This window comes from Onychostoma macrolepis, chromosome 04 (genome assembly GCF_012432095.1).
Source record: "Onychostoma macrolepis isolate SWU-2019 chromosome 04, ASM1243209v1, whole genome shotgun sequence".
Lineage (NCBI taxonomy): Eukaryota > Metazoa > Chordata > Actinopteri > Cypriniformes > Cyprinidae > Onychostoma > Onychostoma macrolepis.
The window spans coordinates 34,384,624-34,412,204 of record NC_081158.1 but is presented as its reverse complement, the minus strand read 5'-3'; the positions used below and the strand labels follow the sequence as shown (position 1 = coordinate 34,412,204).

At 34.7% G+C, this 27,581-nt stretch overlaps 1 protein-coding gene across 2 annotated transcripts; it reads right to left on the bottom strand.

Annotated features, from left to right (window-relative positions):
* Window positions 1-1,550: 1,550 nt before the first annotated feature.
* tulp3 (TUB like protein 3) lies at window positions 1,551-27,581 on the bottom strand. Of its 2 annotated transcripts, XM_058773000.1 has the most exons (12): window positions 27,457-27,581; window positions 20,628-20,669; window positions 20,158-20,209; window positions 15,744-15,906; window positions 13,377-13,562; window positions 12,054-12,187; window positions 10,788-10,979; window positions 10,593-10,705; window positions 9,467-9,584; window positions 9,292-9,390; window positions 9,032-9,203; window positions 1,551-3,532 (listed from the first exon to the last, which is right to left on the bottom strand). In XM_058773000.1, exons 1-12 carry the CDS (start codon window positions 27,471-27,473, stop codon window positions 3,399-3,401), a joined length of 1,422 nt encoding a protein of 473 aa, XP_058628983.1. In that variant the 5' UTR covers window positions 27,474-27,581; the 3' UTR covers window positions 1,551-3,398. The 2 variants fall into 2 exon arrangements, with proteins under 2 accessions (XP_058628983.1, XP_058628984.1); XM_058773001.1 differs by lacking the exons at window positions 20,158-20,209; window positions 20,628-20,669; window positions 27,457-27,581 and adding an exon at window positions 18,832-19,088.

Genomic DNA, 27,581 nt, shown 5'->3' with positions numbered 1-27,581 from the left:
TTGGACGTCATTTGGACGTCTAGGTGTAGGAAATTTACATGATTGTATGTAATATTTTTTTTATTTACAAATATCAACATTGTTGTTATCAACATGATTGATACATATGAATACAGATTTTTTTTTAATAAACAGTCACGATTTATTATGTGTATGCCAAATAGGCCATGTTTTTTTTTTTTACATTTTCCTGTTGAATCTAGCTGCTGAGCCAAACAAAACATAGGACTACAGTTATAGAAGTTAAGTCAAAATTATATATAAAATAAGTCTAAATTTGACGTTGAAAAGACGTCCACAAACGACCACATTTGGACTATAAATAGCCCTTACACGGAAGTCCCACGGACGTCAATATATGATGTGCTGTAGACGTCGAAAAAAGAGGTCGCCTGGCGTTACAAAACAACCCCTTCAGTGGACCTAAATTGGACGTCCAAAAATAACATGGAAAAGACGTCACATGGCGCAGTGGGTATTTGAGGTATTTGGCGCCACAGTCTGTGGAGGCGAAATACCCTTCTATGTTCTATCTTTACACGTACCAAATAAAGGCGGCAAAAATCGCCGCCTTAACACGGCCAAAATGTGCGTGTCTATATGTACAAAAGAAACACGTTTAAATTGGCCGCGTTAACGCAGACAAAATGTGCATGTCAACACGGTTCAATTTCACCGTTTTGTTTGAAGTCTTTTGGCCCCGTCGGCCTTCCATATTAGACGGAATATTTAACATACCTAAATACTGTCATTATTTATCACTTTATTATATGTAAATATCACAAATATATGAAAAAAAAAACTTGGTCTGTAAATAAAATTTAATCTTTAGTAACTTACGTTTAGCTAACTATGCTAGCAACACCATTAACTTTACTTTACTTACTTTAAGTCATTTAGCAGACGCTTTTATCCAAAGCGACTTACAAATAAGAAAAAGTAACTAAAACTAAAAGTTAAAACTCTATAAATACTATATATACACATTTAATAAAATAAAGAAATTAAATAAAAATTACAAATGCATACAACATTTCAAAACATTGCTCCTGAAAACTTCCTATAGACATCTAAATGCACATTTTATGTCTCCATATTTTTGTATATATTTCTTAACTAATATTCTTCATAACACCATGATATAATTAATTAACCATCAGGTAACGTTACAAGTGACTCACGCGCCAGATTCCTATCAAGCAACGCGCCACCGCCGCTTCTGCGCATGCGCAACCGCTACTGTACTGCGCAAAATAATAATTAAATGATTAATACACTCCATTGGTTGTACTGTGTTTATGAAAGTTAAGATTATATAGACATGAAAATTGAGATCAATACTTTTGTATTTAACTAGAAAAGTACGTTTGTCAATTCAAGCCCATGTGTCACATGATCAGGATCCACAGTAATGCATTTGTTTTTTTCATATTTATGAATTTTAATTACTGTATTTCTACCAACAGTGTCATCATAAAATACAGTTTGTGCAAACAGGTTATTGGTTTAAAATGGAAAAAAAAAATGTTTTGCTTTTTAATATGTATGTATATATATATATATATATATATATATATATATATATATATATATAGTATATAATCTTGGCTGACAGACACACAACATATGATGAATATCAACACACACATCAATCATATCAACAGGTAACACACTAAACAGGAACAAATGTGCTTGAGCTTCCCTTTTTCAGCAGTTTCTCAGGATGTAAACGTTCTTCTGTGACCCAGCATTCAAACGCTATTTACACTACAGCAACGTGTTAAAGGGATAGTTCACCCCAAAAAGGAATGAAATGAAATGTTCCCAGGTCCAGAAACGTAGTAAATACATCAGTATTTCAGTTGTGTTGCTCTCTATGGAGGGTCCGAGAGATCTCTGATTTCATCAAAAATATCTTAATTTGAGTTCCGAAGATGACCGAAGGTCTTACAGGTTTGGAACGACATGAGGGTGAGTAATTAATGACAGAATTTTATAACTATCCCTTTAAGGCAATGTTCACCATTCATGCAGCAGTAAGCAGTAAGAACCGGAGGTGTGCGTCAGTTTTTAAAGGTTAACGTAGAGTCCAGCGCTTCTCCTCATTTATTAACATGCAATGTGTTTCCTCAGGGACTTTTGGTGAGCAAATAACGGACCACGTTTTAAAAAAGAAGGTGTTAAAAATGTCATATTTGAACATGCAGAATGCAAAAAATACATCAACATCATCCAAATAAAAATGTAAATCTCATGAAGATACATCTAGGACACATATCACCTTGATAACAAAAAGAAGAAACTATACTCTACCTGAAGACAATGAGGCATATTTTTAGATATGAAAACTTTCACTACCATAATGCATCTGGATAATTTACTGTAATTCCCAATTGCTCTGTTACATGATTCTTTTGTTTAATTTTCTTAATGCACCATATAATTTTTTCTTTTGATTTCAGTGGTGAAGTCCATGGAAGCTTGTTTCTTCGGGATAAAAAAAAAAAAAAAGTAATTGTGACAATTTTTACAATTCTAAGTTTGTCTCACAATTTAGACTTTTTTTCTTGCAATTCAGAATTTTGAGAAATAAAAATCTGAATTACGAGATATGAACAGAATTGAGAGATATAAACTCATTGTAAGATAGAAAATCAGAGATATGAACTCAGAATTGTGCAAAATAATCAGAATTGTGCGATATAAACAGATATTGTGATATAAACGCAGAATAGCGAGATATAAACAGAATGTGAGATATAAGCACAGAATTGCACGATATAAATGCAAAATTGCATGATATAAACTCAGAATTGTGAGACATTAATGCTGAATTGTGAGTTATAAACTCAAAATTTTGAGAAGAAATGTCCAAATTGTGAAATATAATCTCACAACTGTGAGAAAAAAGTCAGAATTGTGATTCACAATTACCTTTTTTATTTTTTATCCCATGGCAGGAACAAGCTTCAATAAAATTCTGAGCAGAAAATGTTCTCAACGGTTTGTGAGATTCTCCCTAACAACAACATACTCTTCAAATCCATCAGACACTTACAGAACATCACGGAAAACATCATAAAAAAGCCTAAATAAAATCTCTCTCATTTCAGAATATTCCTCAGTCTCTTTTCTATCGGTCCATTAAAGCATAAATCCTGCGTATATTCTCTTTTTTGAGAAAAAGTTGCAGGATCTTCTTGTCAGTTATTCCAGGTAGTAAAAGGTTAAATGATTTGATGCGTTTCCTTTACAAAACGATTAATTTGGTCCTTTTGTTTCTAATTATTGTGATATAGCACAAATCCTCTTCCTGAGGACGACTGTGCTTTAGTGTCCTGAGTGAAGAGCCGTGTGTGTGTGTGTGTGTGTGTGTAGGGGTGAGGCGTGTCACATGGTCACTCGCAGGCCAGTTTGCTGTCGAAGCTGGACAGGCCGATAGCGAAGGCCTGCAGGGCACACATGGGGTAGTTATAGTCCAGAGTGAAGATGTCCTCCGCCACACGGCCAAACTGCATCACGATGTAGTCAGCTGAAAACACAATCACAACAACAGAACAAAACGTAAAGACAAACCTTAAATGTAAAGTCCGTTATATGAAGAGAGCAATATGATTTTGATTTGATTTATTATTAAAAAGAAATGTACAAGAAGAAAATCATCCCATACTATATATATATATATATATATATATATATAGTACAATATACTATACGATGCTGTTTCATGCATTCGGAGTTGTTTAGACCAGTGCAGGGTTCCCACACCTTGGTTAACTTCAAATTCAAGGACTTCATGTGGGGACACAGTTCAAGTGAGAGCAAGGTTACATCTCGTCACCTTGTAAGATACATTGTTACAGCTTTAATGTGTCAAACACAACTATGCAAAAAAGCTTCTTTTTTTTGCATTTATTTTTGGCCACATGACAGAAATCTGATATGCTATTTGTCGTGTTTCTGTTTTGCACAAAACTGAATAATACTTTGTACACACTATACTGTATTCTAAAATGATCCGATATTAACTTTTGCATGGATTTTATTGAAAAGAGCTTAGGCTCATGTAACCAGAAGTTTTGAGATATATGAATATGCTTAAGTTTTTCTTGCCTCATGGCTTGTCATTATTTTAACAAGCAAAGCAATTCAACATTACATCCTTTGGATCTCTGGCAAGTCATTCTTTGTAATCTTCTTTGGTGAGCCAAACATCTTGAAACTTGCATTTTCCAGGCATCACGTTTCAGCGGTTTCAGCCTATTTTTCAAAGTTTCACGGTGTGTCTGTGACGCGTTGAGGTACCATCTTAGTAGTTTCGTGTGCGTGTGAACGTCATGGCAACGAACAACACAAAGTACCTCACATAGGAAACACTTAACGTAACGCATAAATGTGCATAACTAACGTAAATCAAGCAAGCTAGTATGCATATGCCACAAAGTGTTGGTGAAATAACACATTAGCGGACCGGAGGGAATAATATGGAATTTTCAAGGACCTGTATCTATGTTTGTTTATTTTCAAAAACTTTCCTGGCCCTTGAAAATTTTTAATCAGATTCACAAACTTTCAAGGATTTCAAGGAGCCGTGGGAACCCTGCCAGTGGTTTTCAAACTTGTTCCTGGGGACCCACAGCTCTGCACATTTTGCATGTCTCCCTTATCTGACACACTCAATAGAGTTCATGGAGCCCTGTCCTTATGAGCTGATGATCTGAATCAGGTGTGTAAATTATGGAGACATGCAAAATGTGCAGAGAGTTCCTCAGGGCAGGGGCTCAAATGTAAAAAGGGGAATAAAATTATAGGTCAAAAGTTTGGATACATTAGAGGTCACTTATAGTCATCAAGCCTGCATTTATTTGATCAAAATCTTTAATATACTTTATTAATTTACTTTATTTACTTAATGCATTTTATGCAATGCTGATTTATTAATTTGAATAAAAAGTTAAATAAGAACAGCATTTATTTAAAATATAACTTCTGTAACAATATACACTACCGTTCAAAAGCTTGATGTCAGTACTTTTTTTTTTTTTTGAAAGCAATTAGTTTTTATTCAGCAAGGATTTGTTAAATTGACAGAAACAGTGATATTAAAGATTGATATTGTTAGAAAACATCTCTATTTTGAATAAATGCTGTTCTTTTTAACTTTTTATTTATCAGTGAACCCCAAAAAAGTATCACAGGTTCCAATAAATATATAAATAAAAATTCCAACATTGATAATAAATCAGCATATTAGAATGATTTCTGAAGGACCATGCATTGAAGAATGGAGTAATGATGCTGAAAATTCAGCTCTGAATCACAGAAATAAATGATATTTTATTAAAATAGTATAAAAGTATATTAAAATAATAATAATAAAAAAACAAAAAAAACAAATTCTATTAAATTTTAATAATATTTCACAATATCAGGCTACAGTTTTTTTTCTGTATTTTTGATCAAATAAATGCAGGTTTGATGAGCATAAGAAACATTCATAATGCTGCATAAATATAAAAAAATGGTAATATTTAAAGTCCTTTCACGTCACCGTTTCACCAGCCTGCACTTCACATAACAGGCCTGTAGGTGGCACTTGGACTTAAATAACTATGATGGTTTCATCAAATAGTGAACGGTGTATGTCTTACATAAATATAAGTGAACTGAATAGCCTACTGATTATTGCGACTTTTGGCGCTGCACGGTTTTGTGCAGTGCTTTTGTAGTCATCTGTTTTCTCAGCGATGTAATTTGATCTATAAAATTAGACAAACCACAGATCCAGATCGCTCCATAAATAAGCTCGTCTGTCACATGTCATTTTCAACCGTTTATGAATAAAAACGGAAAATAACCGCTCCACTTCACATGACTGTCCAGTGAAATGTGAACTTCTTGTGTCAGATCATGATTGGTTGGTGTATTATACATAACAAATGGGCATTATTGAATTAGGCCTATGTGATAGCTACTCTAAAATATATAATATATGGATTATTAATTAAAAATGACACACTAGCTTTGATTACTGATGAAAAATGTTTAAAATATTGTTTAATTTATTTAGAAAGAACCATATATGTCTCAAGAGCCTGGAACAGACTGGAATATCAGTCAGTCGAGCAAAACGCACACAGCTACGCCTCAGATTGACAGATATGTAAAAAATACACAGGAATTTTCCGATTTGAGCGATTAGTTACTGTTTTGTACAAATTGTCATGTTAATTAGAATTCAAATGCATTTTGTTTTATTGACCACAATATCACTGCTATTTGTCCGAGAGGGGCACTTTTGAATAATTTTGAAAAAGGGCAGGGGCTCGAGCCCCCGAAATGGATTTGCACATGGTTTAATACTGAAAGATGAAGCAGTCCCAGCTATAAAAGATCTCGGTCATGATCTGGAACTGCAGACGGTAAGTGAAACAGCATCAAATGTCTGTGTTTTGTTGGCGATCGGCACTCAAGTGCTCATCACTCTTTAAGCTCCGCCCACGGCGCGCCTCCAGGAGCTCAGCTTTTTTCGGAGAGAATCGTAAAGCTCTATATTTCTTTTGTAAATATGATAAAACTTTTTGGAGATATGAAGGATGCAGTACTACTCTATAGGTACTCAAGATTAACATGAGATTGGGTGAAACTGTGTGTGTTGTGTCCTCGTGATGTACTATACTAAAACTAAAACCGAAATAAAAATTATTTAAAAAACTATATAGACAATAAAATATTTTATAAAAAATAATACAAATTATTAAAACCACTTTAAAATTACAAATACTTCAACTAAAATGAAAATGAAAACAGACAATATAAAAATAAAAAGGCAACATTTCTAATTTTCATTTCATCTTGATGTACAATAACTAAAACTTATTATTATTATTATTTTAGGTAAAGAATTAGTCATTTTGAAGTTGTCATTTTTATTTTTAAATATGTATTTTATTTTTTATTAAGTTTTAATACACAAACACACACACACACACACACACACACACAAAAGACTTCAAAATATTATCTATATGTGATGTTCTAAAATAACTACAGGTGCTGGTCATATAATTAGAATATCATCAAAAAGTTGATTTATTTCACTAATTCCATTCAAAAAGTGAAACTTGTATATTATATTCATTCATTACACACAGACTGATATATTTCAAATGTTTATTTCTTTTAATTTTGATGATTAGAGCTTACAGTTCATAAAAGTCAAAAATCAGTATCTCAAAATATTAGAATATTTACATTTGAGTTTGAATAAATGACCATCCCTACAGTATAAATTCTGGGTATCTCTTGTTCTTTGAAACCACAATAATGGGGAAGACTGCTGACTTGGCAATGATCCAGAAGACGAACATTGACACCCTCCACAAAGAGGGTAAGTCACAGAAGGTCATTACTGAAAGGTGTGGCTGTTTACAGAGTGCTGTATCAAAGCATATTAAATGCAAAGTTGACTGGAAGGAAGAATTTGGGTAGGAAAAGGTGCACAAGCAACAGGGATGACCGCAAGCTTGAGAATACAGTCAAGCAAAGCCGATTCAAACACTCGGGAGAGCTTCACAAGGAGAGAACTGAAGCTGGAGTCAGTGCATCAAGAGTCACCACGCTCAGATGTCTTCAGGAAAAGGGCTACCAAGCCACTTCTGAACCAGAGACAACGTCAGAAGCGTCTTAACTGGGCTGTGGAGAAAAAGAACTGGACTGTTGCTCAGTGGTCCAAAGTCCTCTTTTCAGATGAAAGTAAATTTTACATTTCATTTGGAAATCAAGGTCCCAGAGTCTGGAGGAAGAGTGGAGAGGCACAGAATCCATGTTGCTTGAAGTCCAGTGTGAAGTTTCCACAGTCAGTAATGATTTGGGCTGCCATGTCATCTGCTGGTGTTGGTCCACTGTGTTTTCTGAAGTCCACAGTCAACGCAGCCATCTACCAGGAAATTTTAGAGCACTTCATGCTTCCTTCTGTTGACAAGCTTTATGGAGATGCTGATTTCATTTTCCAGCAGGACTTGGCACCTGCCCACACTGCCAAAGGTACCAAAAGCTGGTTCAATGACCATAGTGTTACTGTGCTTGATTGGCCAGCAAACTCTCCTGACCTGAACCCCAGAGAGAATCTATGGGGTATTGTCAAGAGCAAGATGAGAGACACCAGACCCAACAATGCAGATGAGCTGAAGGCCACTATCAGAGCAACCTGGGCTCTCATAACACCTGAGCAGTGCCACAGACTGATCGACTCCATGCCACGCAGTAATTCAGGCAAAAGGAGCCCCAACTAAGTATTGAGTGCTGTACATGCTCAAACTTTTCATTTTCATACTTTTCAGTTGGCCAAGATTTCTAAAAATCCTTTCTTTGTATTGGTCTTAAGTAATATTCTAATATTTTGAGATACTGATTTTTGACTTTCATGAGCTGTAAGCTCTAATCATCAAAATTAAAAGAAATAAACATTTGAAATATATCAGTCTGTACAAGTTTCACTTTTTGAATGGAATTAGTGAAATAAATAAACTTTTTGATGATATTCTAATTATATGACCAGCACCTGTATACCTGAAACTGAACTATAAAGTAATATAAATTATAAATTATATTAAAAATGATAAAATGACTAATACTTCACCTAAAATTAAAATGAAAACATCAAATATAAAAATAAAAACCATGAAGTGCATTCAAATCGTTTAATGCACAGCTAGCCGTTGATTATCCCGTTTATGCCATGGTCATTTCCCAGCATTCACATATTAAAGATGTTAATAATAGTCGCGCTGCAATATTTGACCGGAACGATAAACCATGTTACTATGGTTACCAATGTTTATAGGAAGCGCATTAATATAGAACGTGATTAAACTGACCTGGAACTACCTGTGCAGTTCAACGAATTTAATCAACATCTGCCAGCCAATCAGAATCGAGTATTCAGACAGACCATGGCATAAATATATATATATACACATACACATATACCTCAGACTGGTGGACGTGTGACGGATCTGAGGTGACTTACGGTCATTGTCGTGGACGATCTGGAAGTTCTTGACGGAGGCCTGTGTGACTCTGCCGTGGAAGTTGAGCACGTAGGACTGTGTGTCGTCGTTCCACACCGGCGCTTTATTGTGCAGCTCGATCAGATTCTCCAGCGAGTGATTCTGCCATTTAATCAGCAGAGACTCCTGCTCCTGAAACACACACACACACACACACACACACATCAGCTGCTGCGCTCACAGTGATGATCAGACTGACAGCTCCAGAGGAGACACTCACACACGCGGGCCGAACCGGAACCCGCTCGAAGTTCATGTTCATGCCGGGAATGATCACTGTCATCTTCCGCGGCCCTTTGAAGCCCAGAACATTGGTCTCCTAAAAACACACACACACACACAATAAGAAGTGGGCAAAAGCACTCAGAAACAGAGAGAAACAGAGACACACTTACGTAGCAGATGGCGGCGAGCTCCTGTCGAGTGTTGGTTTCCTCCAGCAGTGCTCCGGGGGTTTTCGAGGGGTTCGTGCCGTTATCGTACACAGTAAACTTGGTTCCCATCAGATTAGACCTGCGGTGAACAATGAACATCATCAACTCATCATGTGACGAACGGCAGAACATCAACTCACACAGACTCCAAAACAAGCTAAATGTGATTTCAGTCATGGAGTGGGGCAGCAAAGGCTAAAAGCTTGTGTTTTTAATACAGCACATTAATCATTCGGTAAAAATGTTTATTAACTAACTTTTAATCTTTTAGACACTATCATAAAATTCAAAAGGCCGCTATATATTTTCATGTATAAAGACCCAATTTATATTTTGAAAAACTCATATTGGAAATAATGTGTAAAATATTATTTAGAAAATATTTAGTTCCTATTACATTAATTTTTATGCTTTTTTCTACTTACTATAATACTTATAGTTGGCTGTATTATTTATCTTTTGTATTTTAATATTATTTTTAAAATACTTTATTATGCATTCAGTTTAATATTGTATTACATTATTTATTTATTTATTTTAATCTATGTTACAATTTATTTATTTTAATACATTTTTATTTTTAGTTATTTAAATATAACTTTTAATGTTTATTAATTTTAATACAATTTCTTGTTTTTAAATATTTTTATTTATTTTATTACAATTTTCATTATTCATTTATTTTAATACAGTTTTCATTGTTTATTTTACTATATTTTTATTATGTAAATTTAATTATTATTTATGTCTTTTAATTGTATTTTTATTTTTCAAATATTTCAATATAATTTTTTCTTTTTAATTATTTAATTAATTTATTAATTTATTATACGTGCTTCTATTGTAAATACAGTATTGAAAGTACAATTTGTGCTTTTAAAAAAAGGTGGGAAATTGTTTCCTGTGGTAACTGACTGGGTGTCACAAATGCTGTCAATGGTGTCTTGATTTCATATTGAACCGGAAACATCCCATCGATCGTAAGTTCACAGTGTCAGATATGATCCGAACATTTGAAGGTCACTTGTGACTGAATCTTCCGAGACGAGACGAGTTAATACCAGATAAAAAAACACCAGAGAGGCACCTCAGCTTTCCTATGAAGCTCTCGCCCTCACGGGACAGATCTGTGGCGTCTACAGAGATCAGATAGTTGGATGTTTTGCTCTTTTTCCTCTTGCGTCCGGCCAATAAGAACACCTGAGAGAGAGAGAGAGAGAGAGAGAGATGAGCGAGAGAGCACTAAAGTGAGCAGAAGTGATTGTGAAGGATCAGATCAGACCTTCTTGCCGTCTTCTCTCTCCAGGTGCATGAAGTACGTGGGATAGAGGCCGCGGTCCATGCCCTTCTTATCCCGCGAGATACGGCACTTGACGGTGACCCCCCGCGGAGCCGGACGGAGAACAAACTCCTCCAGATTATCCACCTCAACGGAGGAGCCCTCAGCCGACGGAGAACCCACCGGGAGACACTCCTGACGGGACAAGAGACAAAACTCACACATTTAGTCCTCAGACATGACTGAGTGATGAAAACAGAATGAAATACCTTCCCGTATCCCAGTTTAATATCCTGAGTTTAATGGACTCTATGCACAATTGCTTCCAATGCAACGCAGTGTATGGAAATTGTGAGAAAATTAAGCAAAAATTAAATCTTGTTGCAGTGTTACACAACAGCATTATTGATATGTTATTTTATTTTTATTAAACAGTTTTTTATTATTTATTTATTTTATCAATTAAATTTTTATTTTTTATTTTTAATATTTAAATTCTTTATTTATTGTAATCAAATTTATAACATAATAATTTAAATGTATTATTAAACGTATTATTTATTTAATTTAACTATTATTTATTTTTAATATTTTATTATTCATTTATTTGAATTACTTTTTATTTTTAATCTAATATTTTATTCATATATATTAATATTTTTCCATTATTTATTTATTTTAAGCAATGTTTTTAACAATTTTTATTTTTGTATTAAATTGTACTAGTTACATGTTTAAATATTTTAATCTATTTTCCCATTATGTATTTATTTCTATCTTTTACAAATATTTTTTATTTTAATTTGTTTCATTATTTTTAATCTATTTGTATCATTTATTTATTTATTTTAATTGTAATATTTATATTTTAATCTATTTTTAATATTCATTTATTTTAGTATATTTTCCCATTATTTATTTATTTATTTTAATCAATTTGTTTTATTTAGTTTAGTTTTTTATTTATTTTATTTTTATTTTTTTTATTTAAAGCTTCTGAAACTCATTTCTGAAATGTTTATGGTTTAATATAAAATAATGTTATGTTTACTGTAGTTATATAATAATATATCTAATATATTATATTGTAATGTAATTATTTATGAATCGATAGTTATATGATAAGACAGAAAGAGTTTGCAACCATTTATACCAATGCTTGTGGAGCACTGAGACTTCAGCAGAAATACACAGACAGTCAGTGTGCATAGAGTCCATTTGCCTCAAACTGTGACTCTGTTTGTGTGAAGGTTGTTGTGTCTGTCTGACCGTGGTGGATTTGGTGCTGGAGGCCGACGCAGGACGAGTGCTCTCTGTGTTCGGCGACAGCGATCGGCTTCGCTCTTCGGCTTCATCATCATCTTCATCGCTGACCTCGTCGTAGTTCATGCTGCCAGACAGTCCTGAGAGAAACAGAGTTTAAAGAGCTGGAGATGAGAAACAACAGCTGCTGCGCCGAGACCAGGACTGCCATTTACACACAATCTCCTGAGACACACACACACACACACACACCAGACTGTGTGCTCTTCTTGACATTTTTAAAAATGTCCCCAGTAGACATTCAGTAATATGATTTATAGTAATGAACTCTATTATTGTTCTTTATAGTTTTGTTCTTTTTGCAAAGTTAAATTGATACATTTTGTGTACTGTTCAGCATATAAATGTCCAAAGTCCTTTTTGTTATATAAATATTGTTTTAGTATCATCGATATACTATTATAAATTTTGTTACAATTTTTAATTAGATTTAATTCTTCTATTTTCTTTTTTCACTTTAATTTTAATTAAAGTTTTGGTTATTTTGTTGTATGTTTTTATTTTTTATTATTTTATTATTAAGTATGTTTATTATTATTAAAATAAGTATTCATTTTATTTTATTTGTTGTAGCTTACGTAGTTTCAGATTTTAACAAAATGAGAAATTATTTATTTAACTGAAATTATTTTTAATATTTTATTTTTAATATTTTATTATTTATATATTTGAATCAAATTATTATTTAGTTATTAATTGATTTATTTGAATCAAATATCGTATCTTTTCATCTTTTTATTATTCATTTATTTGAATAAATCTTTTATATTCATTATTTTATTTCAGTTAACATTTCTTTCAAGTAACATTTTTTAAACATGAATGTTTTTATGGTTTTAGTTTCGGTTAACGTCCTCAGAAAAGAAAGAAAAATCACAGAACTTGAAAAAAATGTCCTGAAGTCTGTGCAAATTAAATAAATATAGCTAAAAATGCCAAATTGTATTTAATGTTTTAATGTATTAATTTGATTTTAATATACATTTTTATAGACCCCTTTTTATAGTTCCCTTTTCAAGTATTATTTATTTATTTTAATAGTTTTTATGTATTTTAATATCTTTTTTAAGTATTTATTTATTTTAATCTCATTTTTAATTATTCATTACTTTTTTATGTTTTATTTTAGTTCAGTTATTTATTTTATTTCAAGTAACGAAAATGTTTTTATGGTTTTACTTTTAGTTACCGTTACCCCAGAAAAAAAGGTGCATTATAAACAGCGCTCGCCTGCATCGGTGTATGCCTGTGTGTGTGTGTGTGTCTTACCACGTCTCTGCAGTAGTGTGTGTATGTCAGTTTTGGGCTCCAGCAGTGTGTCGGTGTCAGCGTCTGTCTCCGGCTCTTCTGCGGCGGGCGGCGAGGGCTGCTGCGGTGGACTGACCGACAGAACCTGGATCTTACTGCCCAGATCTGGAGCTTCTGAACCCAGCAGAGCCGCGGGGCCGTCGATGCCTGATGGACAAACACACACACATTCAATCATTCACACACAAAACACATACAGCCGCAGGGCGTGGTACTGAATGCAAATCAAAGCACAATATTCAATTCTAGATCTATTCAGCAGGCGGAGATTTCATTTTTGTTTGATAGAGGAAACTAAAAAAGTCTGACTGCAAATGAACGAAAAACCTTCTCAGAGAGAGTGAAGGACGAACAGCAGATATGAGTCCTGAGAAACAGATAAGAGAAGGCAAAACTATTACACAAATGACACTGAAGCAAAACAGAGGGATGAATAATAAAAAGCATAGTGAGGAGTGTCAAGATTTAAAGGCATAGTTCACCTAAAAATAAAAAAAATTGCTGTTAATTTACTCACCTTCAGGCCATCCAAGATTTTTTTCTTCAGTAGAACAATAAAGAAGATTTTTAGCAGAAACTGTGCTCCTTGGTGTTTCATACAATGCAAGTCAATGGGTACCGGCACTTTGAGAGTCAAAAAAAGCAAATAAAGGCAACACAAAATGAATCCCTGTGGCTCCTGATGATATATTGAGGTCGTATGAAGCAAAGCGATCGGTGTGTGCAAGACACTGAACATTATTTACAACATTATTACCTGTAATCCAGAGCCTCGGGGGGCAAATAGGAAGTATGATTCTTTTCAGTGAACTGCTTGTTTCAGACAGTTCATTTCAATCAACTGGTTCAATTCACTAGTTTGTTTATATGATCATGCAATGATGTCACATATATGCAATTACATTATTAAAGCACCCAATACTGATGTGAAAAGTGGATGTTTTACATGTTTAAAGCATATAAAGTGAATAAACTAGTCTTCATCAGCTCACCTTTTTACCTAAAACGTATTAAAATGTTCATTTCACTGGAGCGCTGAATGAGTTCATTCTTCATAGCATCAGATATGCCTCTATTTTGGCTCATTTCGAGTCGGAGTGACTGTCAGGCGTCTGAAATGAGTTTTAATTGAGTAGATCTGAGCTGCTTGAGCTGTGAACTGATTCAGACGATTCTGATTTGATGAACTGCTTCAACTAGTTCACTAAAAAGAATCGGTTCAAAAGAATGATTCGTTTGTGAACCAGACATCACTCAGGAGACTCTGGATTACAGGTTGTAAATAATGTTCAGTTTCTTGCACAGACCAATCATTTAGCTTCATAAGACCTCAATATATCATCAGGATATAAATTTTGTGTTGTTTTTTATGACTCTTAAAGTGCCATTGACTTGCATTTTATGAATCACCAAGGACCAGGGTATCAGCTAAAAATATTCTTTACTGTTCTACTGAAGAAAAAAAAGTCACCTGCATCTCGGGTGGCCTGAGGGTGAGTAAATTAACTGGGCGATATGGCAAAAAAATTAAATCTCGATTTTTTTCAGAACATTTGACTGATTCCCGATTTTTTTAGATTTTTAACTAGTCAACTTGAAAATGTAACTACAACATGATTCAAGTAACTTTTTCTTTATTAACCCTCGAGTTAAAGGAAATTCTATTCCGAGTGCAGCACACATGAAGTAGTCAACATGATGTAAATGTTAAACAAATCACAAACAAACTTGTCTTATACATATTACATGTTCAGAAATAATGTGAGGAAAAATGATTTAAATAATTTGAAAAAAATCTCAAAAGTCAAGGTAACTATAAATATTCTGTAAAAACAACAGCAGCTTTCAGCCTGTAACCATGATGCAAACATGAAATATCAGACATACACTAGTAGCGCTGCTTTTCCATTGTTTTTTCTATGTAAACATGGACGCATTTGACTGTTGCGCTCGTGTCATGCAGTCTAAAATCGCGGTGCTCAAGTTGAAAGAAGTTCACTCCCATCTTCTTGCATATTTTTCCTATTGCACTGCCTGAGTCGCATCTTTGTCAACACAAAAGCGAATTCTGTGTGATATGAGCGCGTCACACGTGAGCGTTTAATCACGTGCGCCGACTTGCGGTTGGATCATTCTTTTCTCTTTACTGTTATCACCGGCATATTGTGTCTAATTTTAACGTTTGGTAATATTTCTATTCAAAATCCCGATTCCTCGATTTCTAAAACACGAAATCGTGGCAAAATATTACATTCGAATGACTCGATAAAATCTGAAAAATCGCAGCAAGTCTTCATTTTTGGGTGAACTGTCCCTTTAAAGCCTCACCGTCTAGGATGATGTCACTGGCAGTGCTGAGGTGCGGCTCCACGAGCGGCGCTTGTTCTTCACTGCGGCGGGGCCGAGAGCGCCGCGGACGTCCCTCTGAGTTCGGCTGGACCATCAGCGGCTCCTGACGCTTCCGCCGCTGCTTCTGCTCCAGCAGCGCCCTCTGCAGACACAATAACACACACTCACATCATTCATTATTCATCACTAACTAGATGCATACAGTGCATTTAATAGAGGGTCAAACCATTAGAGCAAGTATAAAACGAGGGTGTTGTCTGTTAATGTGGCTTTTTAGAGAATATGCAATCAGATCATGAGACACATGGAGCGACTTACTGTACAGGAATCATCATTCTGCTGTAGTGTTTCTTTTCCAGCGTTGTTATTATTAACTACTTACTTACTAATAAATCATTTTCAGTCATTTAAATGAAGATGTTTTATGTTAGATGAATAATTTTTTTATAAATATATATATATTACAAGAAAAACTTCAACTTTAAAAAATGAATGGGAACTTTTTATTCCAGTGTTACTTTTGTTAACTAATTTTGGGTAATTGAAATAAAATAATATAAATATTATTTAAATATATATATATATATATATATATATAATCATGATTAATCGCAAATTTAAAATACTAGGATTTAACTGTAAATGTGTTGCAAAAGAAATGCATGACAAACTAGTTTAAGGAAACAGAACCTTTCACACTTCCGCCAGGTATGAGACATAATCATCATTATTCTTTCGTTTTTATTCAGCCATTATCAGCCTTTAAACTGGCAATAAAGATCTGAGGTCTTATATCACTGTATTAGTTCACTGAGGCGCGTTACGCGTCGTTGGGGAATCCTGGAGTGTGACGTATGAGGGGAACCCCAGTATTACAGCACAGCGTCACACAAGCCATGATACAAAGTTACAACCGAGAGCAATATATGTCTTCCTCAGATGTAATATTAGTTCTGTACTTCAGCGTTGGGTATAAGAGCATTATAATCTCCTTTGTGGTAGAGAAAGCTGCTTGCATGTATGCTACGGGAAACAGCGAAGATGCTGAATTAAACATACACACAATCAGCGTTTCCACATGTTTATACTGGCCCCGATAATCAAAACTTCTAGCGCTTGCTCCATTTCTGCAAATCAGTTTTTGTAAATGAATGACTTGATCCACATATGGCCTTCATCAACAGCTGCTTGCGCCACCTGCTGGTGAGAGGCTGACATCAGCTGGAGATCATGCATCGGTGCTCCACTGCTATTCCTGCGGTTCCCGGATGTGCAACGCTGAATTTTCTGCCAAATTTTAACCACTGAATTTGTGGCAGCGAATTTGGAAAGTAAAATAAAATGACTGAAATTTGCCTGTCGAATATTATACATCGTATTTTTAAACAGATTGAATATTTTGGAAGTGAATTCTGGAAGGTGAATATGAATTATTGAATTTTTAATTATGAAAATGTGTGTGAAATATTTTGAAATTCAGGACCTAAAAATGCAAGCCCTGGAAATACAAGGCATTAAAATGCAAGCACTGTTAATTGCAATGCATCTTTTTTTTTATTTGTGGAATTCAGCATGCTTTATGTTTCAAAAACTATTGTCATTATTCTGCTTCCATACGGCTGAAACTCACGTTGTTTGTGATGTTCTTAAGTTGCCAGGGATACATTTCAAGTATAATACACATTAGTAAAAGGATCTATTTTAATTTTTATTTGTCTATATACACTTTGGGCGGCCGCGGTACATTATAAAAGTAGCCCAAAAAACCGTAACTCACGTCTCTATAATTTTTCCCGCCACTGTATTTTCAAAATAGCCCACTTGTGCCGTTACCCTGGCAACACTGGTGCTGTACCCTCATCACACAATGATAGATAACCTTCCGCGCTGCGATGACGGGAAGAAGTTGGGGGTCAAACCATATCAAACGATTAATTTGCGTTAAAAAAATATTAACGCGTTAAATTTTTTTGATTAATCGCATGCTGTTAACACGTTAACATTGACACCCCTAATATATATATATATATATATATATACTGTATATACATATACATATAAATAGACATATATACACACATATACACACACACACATATATAAAAACTTGAATGAAAACTTGAAATGTTATTTCTATTCCAGTATTGTTATTCTAAACTTTAACTATTAAAAATTATTTGTCGTTAATTGAAATGAAGCTGAAAAAAATGTAAATATTACATAAAAATTTCAACCTATAAAAACATGAACATAAACTTAAAATGTTGTTTTTATTCAGTGTTTTTATTGTCAACTCAAACAATTAAAAAATGTTTCTGGAAAATAAAATAAATAAACCTGTAAAACGTAAAATGTTTTTTCTATTCCAGTATTGTTATTGTTAGCTAAAACTACTAAAAAGTATTTATGGTAGTTGAAATGAAGCTGAAATAAAATAAAATATTACATAGAAAAATTAAACTTATAAAACTTGAATGAAAACTAGAAATAATGTTTTGGCAACTAACTGATACAGGGGTCTTAAGACTAGTCCTAGACTAAAATAAATGTTAGAGATGTCTAAACTGAAAAAAGCTCGCACTGACATATCTTAAAATACATCAGTGCCATTGTTCGGTCTTAAAATGCACAGAAGTAATGCTTTTTTTTAAGGCATGTTTGTAAAAACTACTTAAATGTCCTAATTTAACAAAGGTCTAGTCCTGGCTTAATCTCAAGTTCAAGTTGAAGTACTAAAATTACTGAAACTGAAAGCAAAATTAATCAAATCTAAATGCAAAAAAAACTGACAATATAAAAAAAAAGCCAATTCAAATGATTAAAAAATACTAGTACATTAACAGTATTCATAGTTTTGATGATTATAAACTATGAAAAACAGTTATATGAAAGAGCAAGTAGGAGTAATCCAAACATGTGACAGCTATTGTGACACAAAGATAATCTACTAGAGCTGAGATAAAAACAGCGAGAGCTCTGTATGGCACAGGAAGTGAACGATAACAGACAAGGATCAGGAGGATGAGCAGAAAACACACACAATCCTTCCCAGAAACAAAACACTCACAGAAAGATGAAGAAGTTGACGCATACTCGCTAGAATCATCCTTTCAACAGCAGAACCGAACAGTGTGTGTGTGTGTGTGTGTGTGTGTGTGTGTGAGAGAGGGAGGATGAAATGACAGCAGTAGGCAGACAGGAAGAGAAACGAGGGCTGATGACACAATGAGAGTTTCACTTAAAGTCAGATGGTGACGATAAGCTCACGCTGAGGGGCGGAAACACAGAAAACAATCAACTTCTTCACAATGGAAAGTAACATCCATACTGTGTATTATTGTGTGCTATTGCGTTTTATTGTGTTTTTATAATGCTTTGATGTGTTACCATGTACCATGTACCAAGTTATTGTGTATTACTATGGTTTGATGTGGGTTTTGTGCTTTATTGTGTTTTGACGCATATTATTATGCATTTTTGTGTTTTGAAATGTGTTATTGTGCATTTAATTTTTGTGGTTTGAGACATTATTGCGTATTATTGTTTTATTGTGTTTTTGAGTTTCGATGCATGTTGTTGTGTATTATTCTGTTTTCACATGTGTTACTGTGTATTGTGTTTTATTGTTTTAATGCATATTATTGTGTATTGCTGTGTTCTGAAATATGTATTTTTGCGTTTTATTGTATTTTGATGTATATTATTGTGTTTTGGCATGTGTTATTGAAGCATGTTATTGTGTTTTGACAAGTGTGATGATAAATTTAGTTTTATTGTTTTGCTATGTTTGATTGTGTTTTCATGTGTATTTTTTGTGTTTTGTTGTGTGTTATAGTGTATTATTGTATTTTGATGTGTTATTGTGCATTATTGTGTTTTGATTCATATTATTGTGTATTGTTTTGTTTTGAAATGTGTTATTGTGCACTGTATTTGTTTTGTGTTTTGACACATTATTATTGCGTTTTGATGTCTTTTCGTGTTTAGATGCATGTTATTGTGTATTACTGTTTTAATAATAATAATAATAATTTGTTACGTTTATATAGCGCTTTTCTGGGTACTCAAAGCGCTTTACATGAAGGGGGGGGAATCTCCTCAACCACCACTAGGTTTTCACGTGTGTTACTGTGTATTGTGTTTTATTGTTTTAATGCATATTCTTGTGTTTAATTTTTTGTTTTAATGCATATTCTTGTGCTGAACTTTGTGTTGTGTTCTGAAATGTGTTTTTTTTTTATTGTATTTTAATGCATATTATTGTGTATTGTTGTGTTCTGAAACATGTTTTTTTTGTGTGTGTGTTTTATTGTATTTTAATGCATGTTATTGTTTTGATGTGTTTTTGTGTTTTGATGATCGTATTATGTCTTGTCGTGTAAATGTGTCTCACCTGTTTCTCCAGTTTCTGCTGTCTGAGGTTCAGACTGTCGTCCTCCAGCGTACTGAAACACAACAAACAACATTAAAAACCCATAAACACATACCATCCCATTCAGTAGATATAAGTTCATTATATTCACCAGCGGCTGAATCAGAATCTAAAACACATCTTTTGACATGTTGAGACTAGAGACTGAATGCTGCAGTGTGAGTGTTTTAGCCACCATCAGTCATCTGTCAGTCATTGCGTTGCTAGGCAACTGATAAGACACCCAAACGAAAAAAAATCAATTTCTCGTAAACATCCTCACGTACACACATCTATACATGACTGTGTGTCTAAAAATACACACACACACCTACATAAACACTCACACCGCAGAGACTGGAGAAACATTTCAGATCTGCATTAAAAGAATAAGTATAAAGCTTGTTTTTTTGTTTAAAGCATCACAGCATACAGTAGTGAGTTTGTTGTACCTGGTCATGGCGGCGGATGCGAAGCTGGAAGAACTGGAGGCTCTTTGTTTCCATGGCGATGACAGACGGAGCGAGAGGAGAGAAACACAAGAGGAAGAGTCAGTGATGAAGATGACGAACGAACACACACCTGAATGAATGTTTCATGCTCACAAGGGTAAGGTGACACAAAAGCTGTCTGATGTGACACCTGTGTTGCCGTGGTTACCAGGGTCAACATGACAACCTGAGGTAACACCCCCCCCCACACACACACACACACACTAGCAGATGCTCTCCAGTACAAAAGAAAGAACATTAAAAACACACCTATTTCTTACATGAATTGAGTAAAATGAAGTTCATTATCTACAACAGAGCACAGCATCCCTCCAAAACACCAAACATTCACAAACATTTCAGTACAGGACGCAGCTTTATAAAAAACTAAAATCAGTCAACAGTGTTGACTTTACAATGGCATTAAAAATTGATACAAGATTACATTCCTGATTTTATCTCTCCTACTCATGCATGCATATTGCCATTTTTCTTTTAGCCAAAACTAAATTTAACAACAGATAATCTCTCTGTCGTCTTCTCCAATATTTAACACCAACAATAAAGGTTTGTGCTGGAAATTTTTCACGAAGCAATTCAAACAAATTAGAAAGAAATAAAAGAAAGAAGGATCAAATGGATGAAATGAAGGTGTATCTATCCATCCAGCCATCTATCTATCTATCTATCCATCCATTTGTACCAAATGTAATATTTTTAGGAATCAATCACAGCAAAACATGTTTTCCCATCAATGTTTATGATGTCAATAAATGTCAATTAACCCTGCATCCGTCCATCCATTACTTTATACTCATTTACTTAACATGCTATCTTTAATTACAGAGGAATCAATATCCATATTTGGAAACAACAGCAGCATCATTCAAGAACTGAAACACTGAGTGCAAACTTAATCAGTGCAAACACACAACAGAGCGACGGTCCTCGTGTGAATCCAAACCACACACTCCTTTATACGAAACACAAACTTTCAACACTAAACCTCTGTTCTGTCTCTCGTGTGTGTGTGTGTGCGTACCTGTATGACCAGCGGCTGTAAGCGGGCTGAGAAGAGCTCTTCACCATCTCCATGTCGAGTGTGTGTGTGTGTGTGTGTGTGTGTGTGTCTGGGTTTGGGGCGTCTCTACCTGTGCAGGTCATGAGGGAACACACGCATGACAGCCGCAGGTGAGCCCTCAGGGCTGCTGCTGGTTACTATGGCAACAACATCCCACAGACGCCCTTTGAAAAGTATGACGCTGCCGAGCGTTTGGTGTCACTCTGAAGTGTGAACTCTGCTCCACGTGAAACCCACCAGCTGACAACTACACACACGACTGCAGAAATGTTTGACATTTGCAGCATAATATACAACTATTTAACTCTAATGTGGTTTTATTGTTTTCCTCAATCGAGTTGGCTCATGTTTTAAAACAGTCCCAACCTTCTCTAAACTGTAAATGCAATGGTCACAACTGTTTTATGGGACATCACATCTCTATTGCATGTATGCATAGTAACTCACCTAAAACATCTACAGTTTTTCTCAGTTTTCCTCGCTTTGGCTCAAATGAGAATTTTGTTTCTCAAAACAATACGTTCAGATTTCTGAACAATTCATTTATTTTTCCAGCTAACTTTATATTTCTAATGCATTTAAGCAAATTGCATGCGTTTTGGCACAAAGGTACATTTGTCTACAATTTACATAAATGCACACGGCATCAAAACCGATGAGTGCAAAATTTCTAAACATTTTTTCATCATGGGAGCCATCAAATGCAAATGATCAAAATCTGTCCGAAATACGTGTATATTTCATAAATAAGCAATTATGATTGTGATGTCTGCTAAATTTACAAATGTTTGTGTGTGCTACAGCATTGCTTTTCCCAGTAAACTTTTACCTACTGTTAAAATCTGGATCTAAAACGTTGAACATCCAGACAACTTCATTATAGACTAAACCTAAGCAGTCAGTGCAAACAAAAGAGAAGATATTGTTATACAACAAACATTTCCAGAATTGACTGCCATGCTGAAACAAACATCAAAACATTCTGAACATTTATAGACCAACTTTTCATTTTGGTGGCATTGGCCAATTTACTGACACAATAACCAGGTTATTAAAGCATGAGTTTAATGTTTTGGTTGAGTAACTGCATTTTAAAGACATGCAATTTGGCAGTTGTGACAAAAATGACAAATATGGCCAAAAATGAGCCAAAGCATTTGAGAAAAACTGAAAAAACTCCTTGCTTGAAGTGTGCAAATAGTAGAAAGTTGTACTTGCTTTTTTGCACATATGGGCCAAAATATGTTCAGAGATGTGAACTTTACTGGTTTAAGGGGAAAAAATAGAGAACAGAGTCAACACAAATAAGAAAAATGAACTTTTTTTGTGTGATGTCTCATAAAACATTTGACAATTGAACTTAAAGTTTGTTGAAACAGTTTCAAAAAATAAGCCCAAGTGTTTGAGAAAAACTGGAATTCATGCTTCAAAATTGTGCAAATTGTAGAAAGATGTACTTGGCCTTTTGCACAAACGGGCCAAAATGTGCAATTTGCTTTAATTAATAAGAAATTCAAATCTGGTTTGAACAAGAAACTAATTGTTTAGAGATGCAAACACTGTTTTGAGAAAAACATTGAGGTGAATAGAAAAACTATTAAACAATTATTTTGCATGCTCTCTCTGAAATATTAATTTTAAAAGTTTTGCAGTGATCTGAAAAAATCTGTATGTCGACTTTATGCATCAAATTGTACATAATTGTCATAAAACTATCAGACTAAATAACGGTCTCTATTTTACTTCCTCCTTTTTAATCTCATTGTGTTTGGATGGAAGTGTCATGGATTATCATGTAGATATCATTGACATGTAAATGTAACGGTGTTATTGCTTCTGCTGTTTAATTTCAATCAATGTTTTTTTGGACTGAGGAGGAAGTTCTTAGGAAGTTCTGAAACTCTTATTTAAAAAAAGAAGAAAATGTGCTACTTTAATGCTATGAACAAGTATTGAAAATACGCTCTAAAACCCAGACTGCTGTGTAAGTAGCTTTGGCAAGCAAACATCTGTTATGTAAATTATTATGAATGTAAATGCAAACCGCAATTGTGTCATCTGCAGCGTGTCATTTCCTCTCACGGCTCTGATAATGATGCCAATCTCAGGCTGTGCTGTACTTCCACGTTCATCTAATGGCTACCGAACAGACCGTAATTGCGCCATAATGACACTCTCAGACTTATTCATCAGGTCTGCGAATGGATGGACCATTTTCAGGCTTTGTGAACGAACTCCTTGAAAATGCACGCTGCAATATGTGAATTCAGGCCAGCTGCACTCATCAAAAGAGATTTAGGAGACACACATGTGCAAATAAACACGCCAACATGCATGCAAACCTATGGTGGAAACACACTGCAAGCCCAATGCATTCTGCGTCTCAGTGCTGTTGGTTATAACAGACCACAACAGTCGGGGTCCAGAAGTAAAAACCATTCATTTTACCAATTATCCCGAAAATTAAAGCTTTCAAGACAGATCCAACATGTGACAATTTGACAATATACAGTGAATGGGTGCCGTCATACAAACAGGCTGATAAAAACATCACAATAATCCACACCACTCCAGTCCATCAATTAATGTCTTGCGAAGCCAAAAGAAACAAATCCATCATTAAGACGTTTTTAACTTTTAACTGTCGCTTCTGGCCAAAATATGAATCCATAATTCATAATAACGCTTCCTCCAGTGTAAAAAAAGTCCATCTCCTGCTGTCCTCTCATATAAAAATCCAGCCACATATTTGTTTAGAGCTATTTTGGCTTGATCTGTGCAGACTTCTCTCCTGATTCAGACCAGACAACTTTTTCACTGGAAGAAGCATTATTATGGATTATGAATTTATATTTTAGAAATTAAGTGACAGATGTGGTTCTTACAAGCATGCAGCTTTTGTCTTCTCGAGATGTTAATTGATGGACTGGAGTGGTGGGGATTATTGTGACGTTTTTATCAGCTGTTTGGACTCTCATTCTGACGGCACCCATTCACTGCAGAGCATCCGTTGTTGAGCAAGCGATGCTAGATTTCTCCAAATCTGATGAAGAAACAAACTCATCTGCATCTTGGATGGACTGAGGGTGAGACATTTTAGCAAATTTCCATTTTTTGGATGAACTATTCCTTTAATCTTGAAGCAAATCCACCAATTACAGAAGTCATAGTAACCATAGAAACAGGAATCACAGCAGAAACGTTGTGCAATGATCGCCCACTCCAATGAAGCAATGCAAATGATGTAATAAATTCAGTCTCCCTTCACTCTCAAACAGCTTATATCTTTGAATGCTTTTCATTTTTGTGCTTACAATCTATAAGTTAGTTTCATATTGTACTATGCATAATATGCAGATGAGCAGTTCATTACCTCTAAAAAATATATTTTACCTTTAACTCTAAAACAGTTTTAACTTTGAATCAATTTTGTGGCTTATCTCAAAGCTGGCTGGTTTGAGAAAATGTAAACATTTAAAAAGCCACTGTTCTGACTCTACTGCTCAGAAACTCAAAGGGCACAAGAAAATTGCAAACAAGAGGACCAGATCAGATAAAACAACCTCATCAGATCACAAGAAACAATCCAGAATCCCATCCATCCAAACCGAGAGATGAAATTAGGAGTCAAACACAAGGCAGAAGCCAAAATAGAAGCTGGTTCATCATTATAAGAGATGTGACTTCAAGAAAACTGCGTCAACTCTTCTCAGAAGGCGGCTGAAAGTTAAACAAAAGCTGCAGATAAATCCAAACCACTTCCTGTCCTTGTGCATCAGACCAAACCACACCGAATTCCAGCTCAGGAATCGTGGGAGGGTGGTTCTGATAGGAAGAAGCCCGGTCACGTCTGGAGGACAAAACTTACACAAAGAAACTGAGAGCAGATGTCGAACATGATCTGAGTCCTGACAACACACTCGACTCAGGACAGAGTCAAGGACGGCCAGAGATTCCAGCTGCAGCGCATCCTCACAGCTGTCAGAACAGATTCATCAACAACACTGCTAAACGATTATAACGAGAGACTGTCTAATTAATACCTCCATATGAGAAGCATTAACAGCAGAACAGTAAAGAACAACACTGAAAAAAAAAAAAAAAAACTGGTGCACGACTGACTTTGAAACAACTTTCATTTAAAAATTGCTAGTAAATTTCACAAACTAGAAAATGTAAAAAGTATTTTTGGAAGCGCAGAGAAAAAATAAATCATCATCTTCAAAATAATAAGTATAAATATATAATCAATATATTATTAACACATTTTAAAAATGCAATTAAAAATAATTTATAGGCCTGGTTTCACAGACAGGGCTTAGACTAAACCAGGATTAGGCCATAGTTCAATTAGGACATTTAAATAATTTTTATAAACGTGCATCTTGAGACAAAACAAAGGCACTGATATATTTTAAGATCAATCAGTGCAAGTGATTAAGCTCAGACTTACATTTTAGACTGGGACTAGGCTTAAGCCTTGTCTGTGAAACCAGGGGATAAAGTTATAAAATAAAATAGATTTTATTAGATTATCAGTTCGTGCTAACATATTTTATTTTTTTATACTATTGTCTATTTATAGAAAAAAAAGTCTACATTCATAAACATGTGAATTGGTCATTTCACCTACATAATCAAAAGAAAATAAAGTGAGTAGTTTGCATTTATGTTATAAGTGAAAATATTTAAATGAACACCTTTAATAATAATTTACTATATTAATACTTTGCTAACATCAATATCACGTTGTTTACTATATGGTTGTCCAAACCTAATCTTAAAATTCATGTGAATTTGTGATGTGAAATTATTTGTATAACATTTAAGCAATTTCCCCCCTCATATTCTAATGATTCTAAATTATGATGTAAAATTTGGACATGTTATTATTATTTTTAAATCAGTGAAAATGTAAAGGAATTGCAACAAATACCTGATTAGTGCATAAATACTTCACAATTAAAATAATAATAAATTATTTTGGCATTGCAACAATTAGAAAGGGGGCTTAATTGTTATGAAAACAATGTAAAAATGGCAGAAACCTTAAAGATATGTGTAAATATGTGTAAAAGCGCAGTTTTCCATATAGTAATTACGTACAAATTACATCACATGACCACATCAGAAGCGTGAAACCACTGGCAATTTGATGATATATATATATAATTATGCATACTCTCATCTGAGTGATTGTTAATGAATTACAGCCTGTTGCACTGATTGATCAAAGATTTTTCCAATCATAAAGATAAATTCAGCCATGATGCGTTTGCTGTGATTTACAGATGAGTAGCTGATCGTCATATTTATTCATTTAGCACTATAATGTCGATCATACAGCGATATTTTCATCTGTTTTCCCTGCTATTATCCTCCAGCTAACCGCTGCTCCACCGTTACACGCATCAAATCCAGCTGACTGCGTTCATTCGCACTCTCCTGCTTCATTTTCACCTCATTTCTGTTCATAATTCAGCTCTTTGATTGGGATTTGTGTGTTTGTTCAGAGTCTGCGTGTGTTGTTTTGTGTTTTTAGCTTGGGTTGATGTTACAGCACGCGCAAAACGCAACAGGACCCACCGAAAAAACACAGCAAAGTTACGAAAGACACGAATGTAAGCACACATGCACGAGCGCGCAATGCTCCCCAAACGGACGTCGCTTTTGGATTATTTCTAAGAATTGTTTCCATCGGTGTCTTACCTGCTGTAGTAACTCATGTTTATCCGCCGTTGCTATGGATTCCTCCGCTGCTGCCGCGTCGCGTGCGTCCCCGTGCGCAAAACCCGCAGCGGCCGCAGGCGCATGCGCACACGGTTACGCGTCAA

What these genes read in the sequence shown, in the direction of transcription:
- tulp3 (XM_058773000.1), bottom strand. An exon ending in GCATCCGCCGCCATGACCAG is followed by an intron (nt 20,210 to 20,627) that starts GTACAACAAACT and finishes GTTGTGTTTCAG; the next exon opens with TACGCTGGAGGACGACAGTC. An exon ending in TTCCGGTTCGGCCCGCGTGT is followed by an intron (nt 9,204 to 9,291) that starts GTGAGTGTCTCC and finishes TGTGTGTTTCAG; the next exon opens with GAGCAGGAGTCTCTGCTGAT.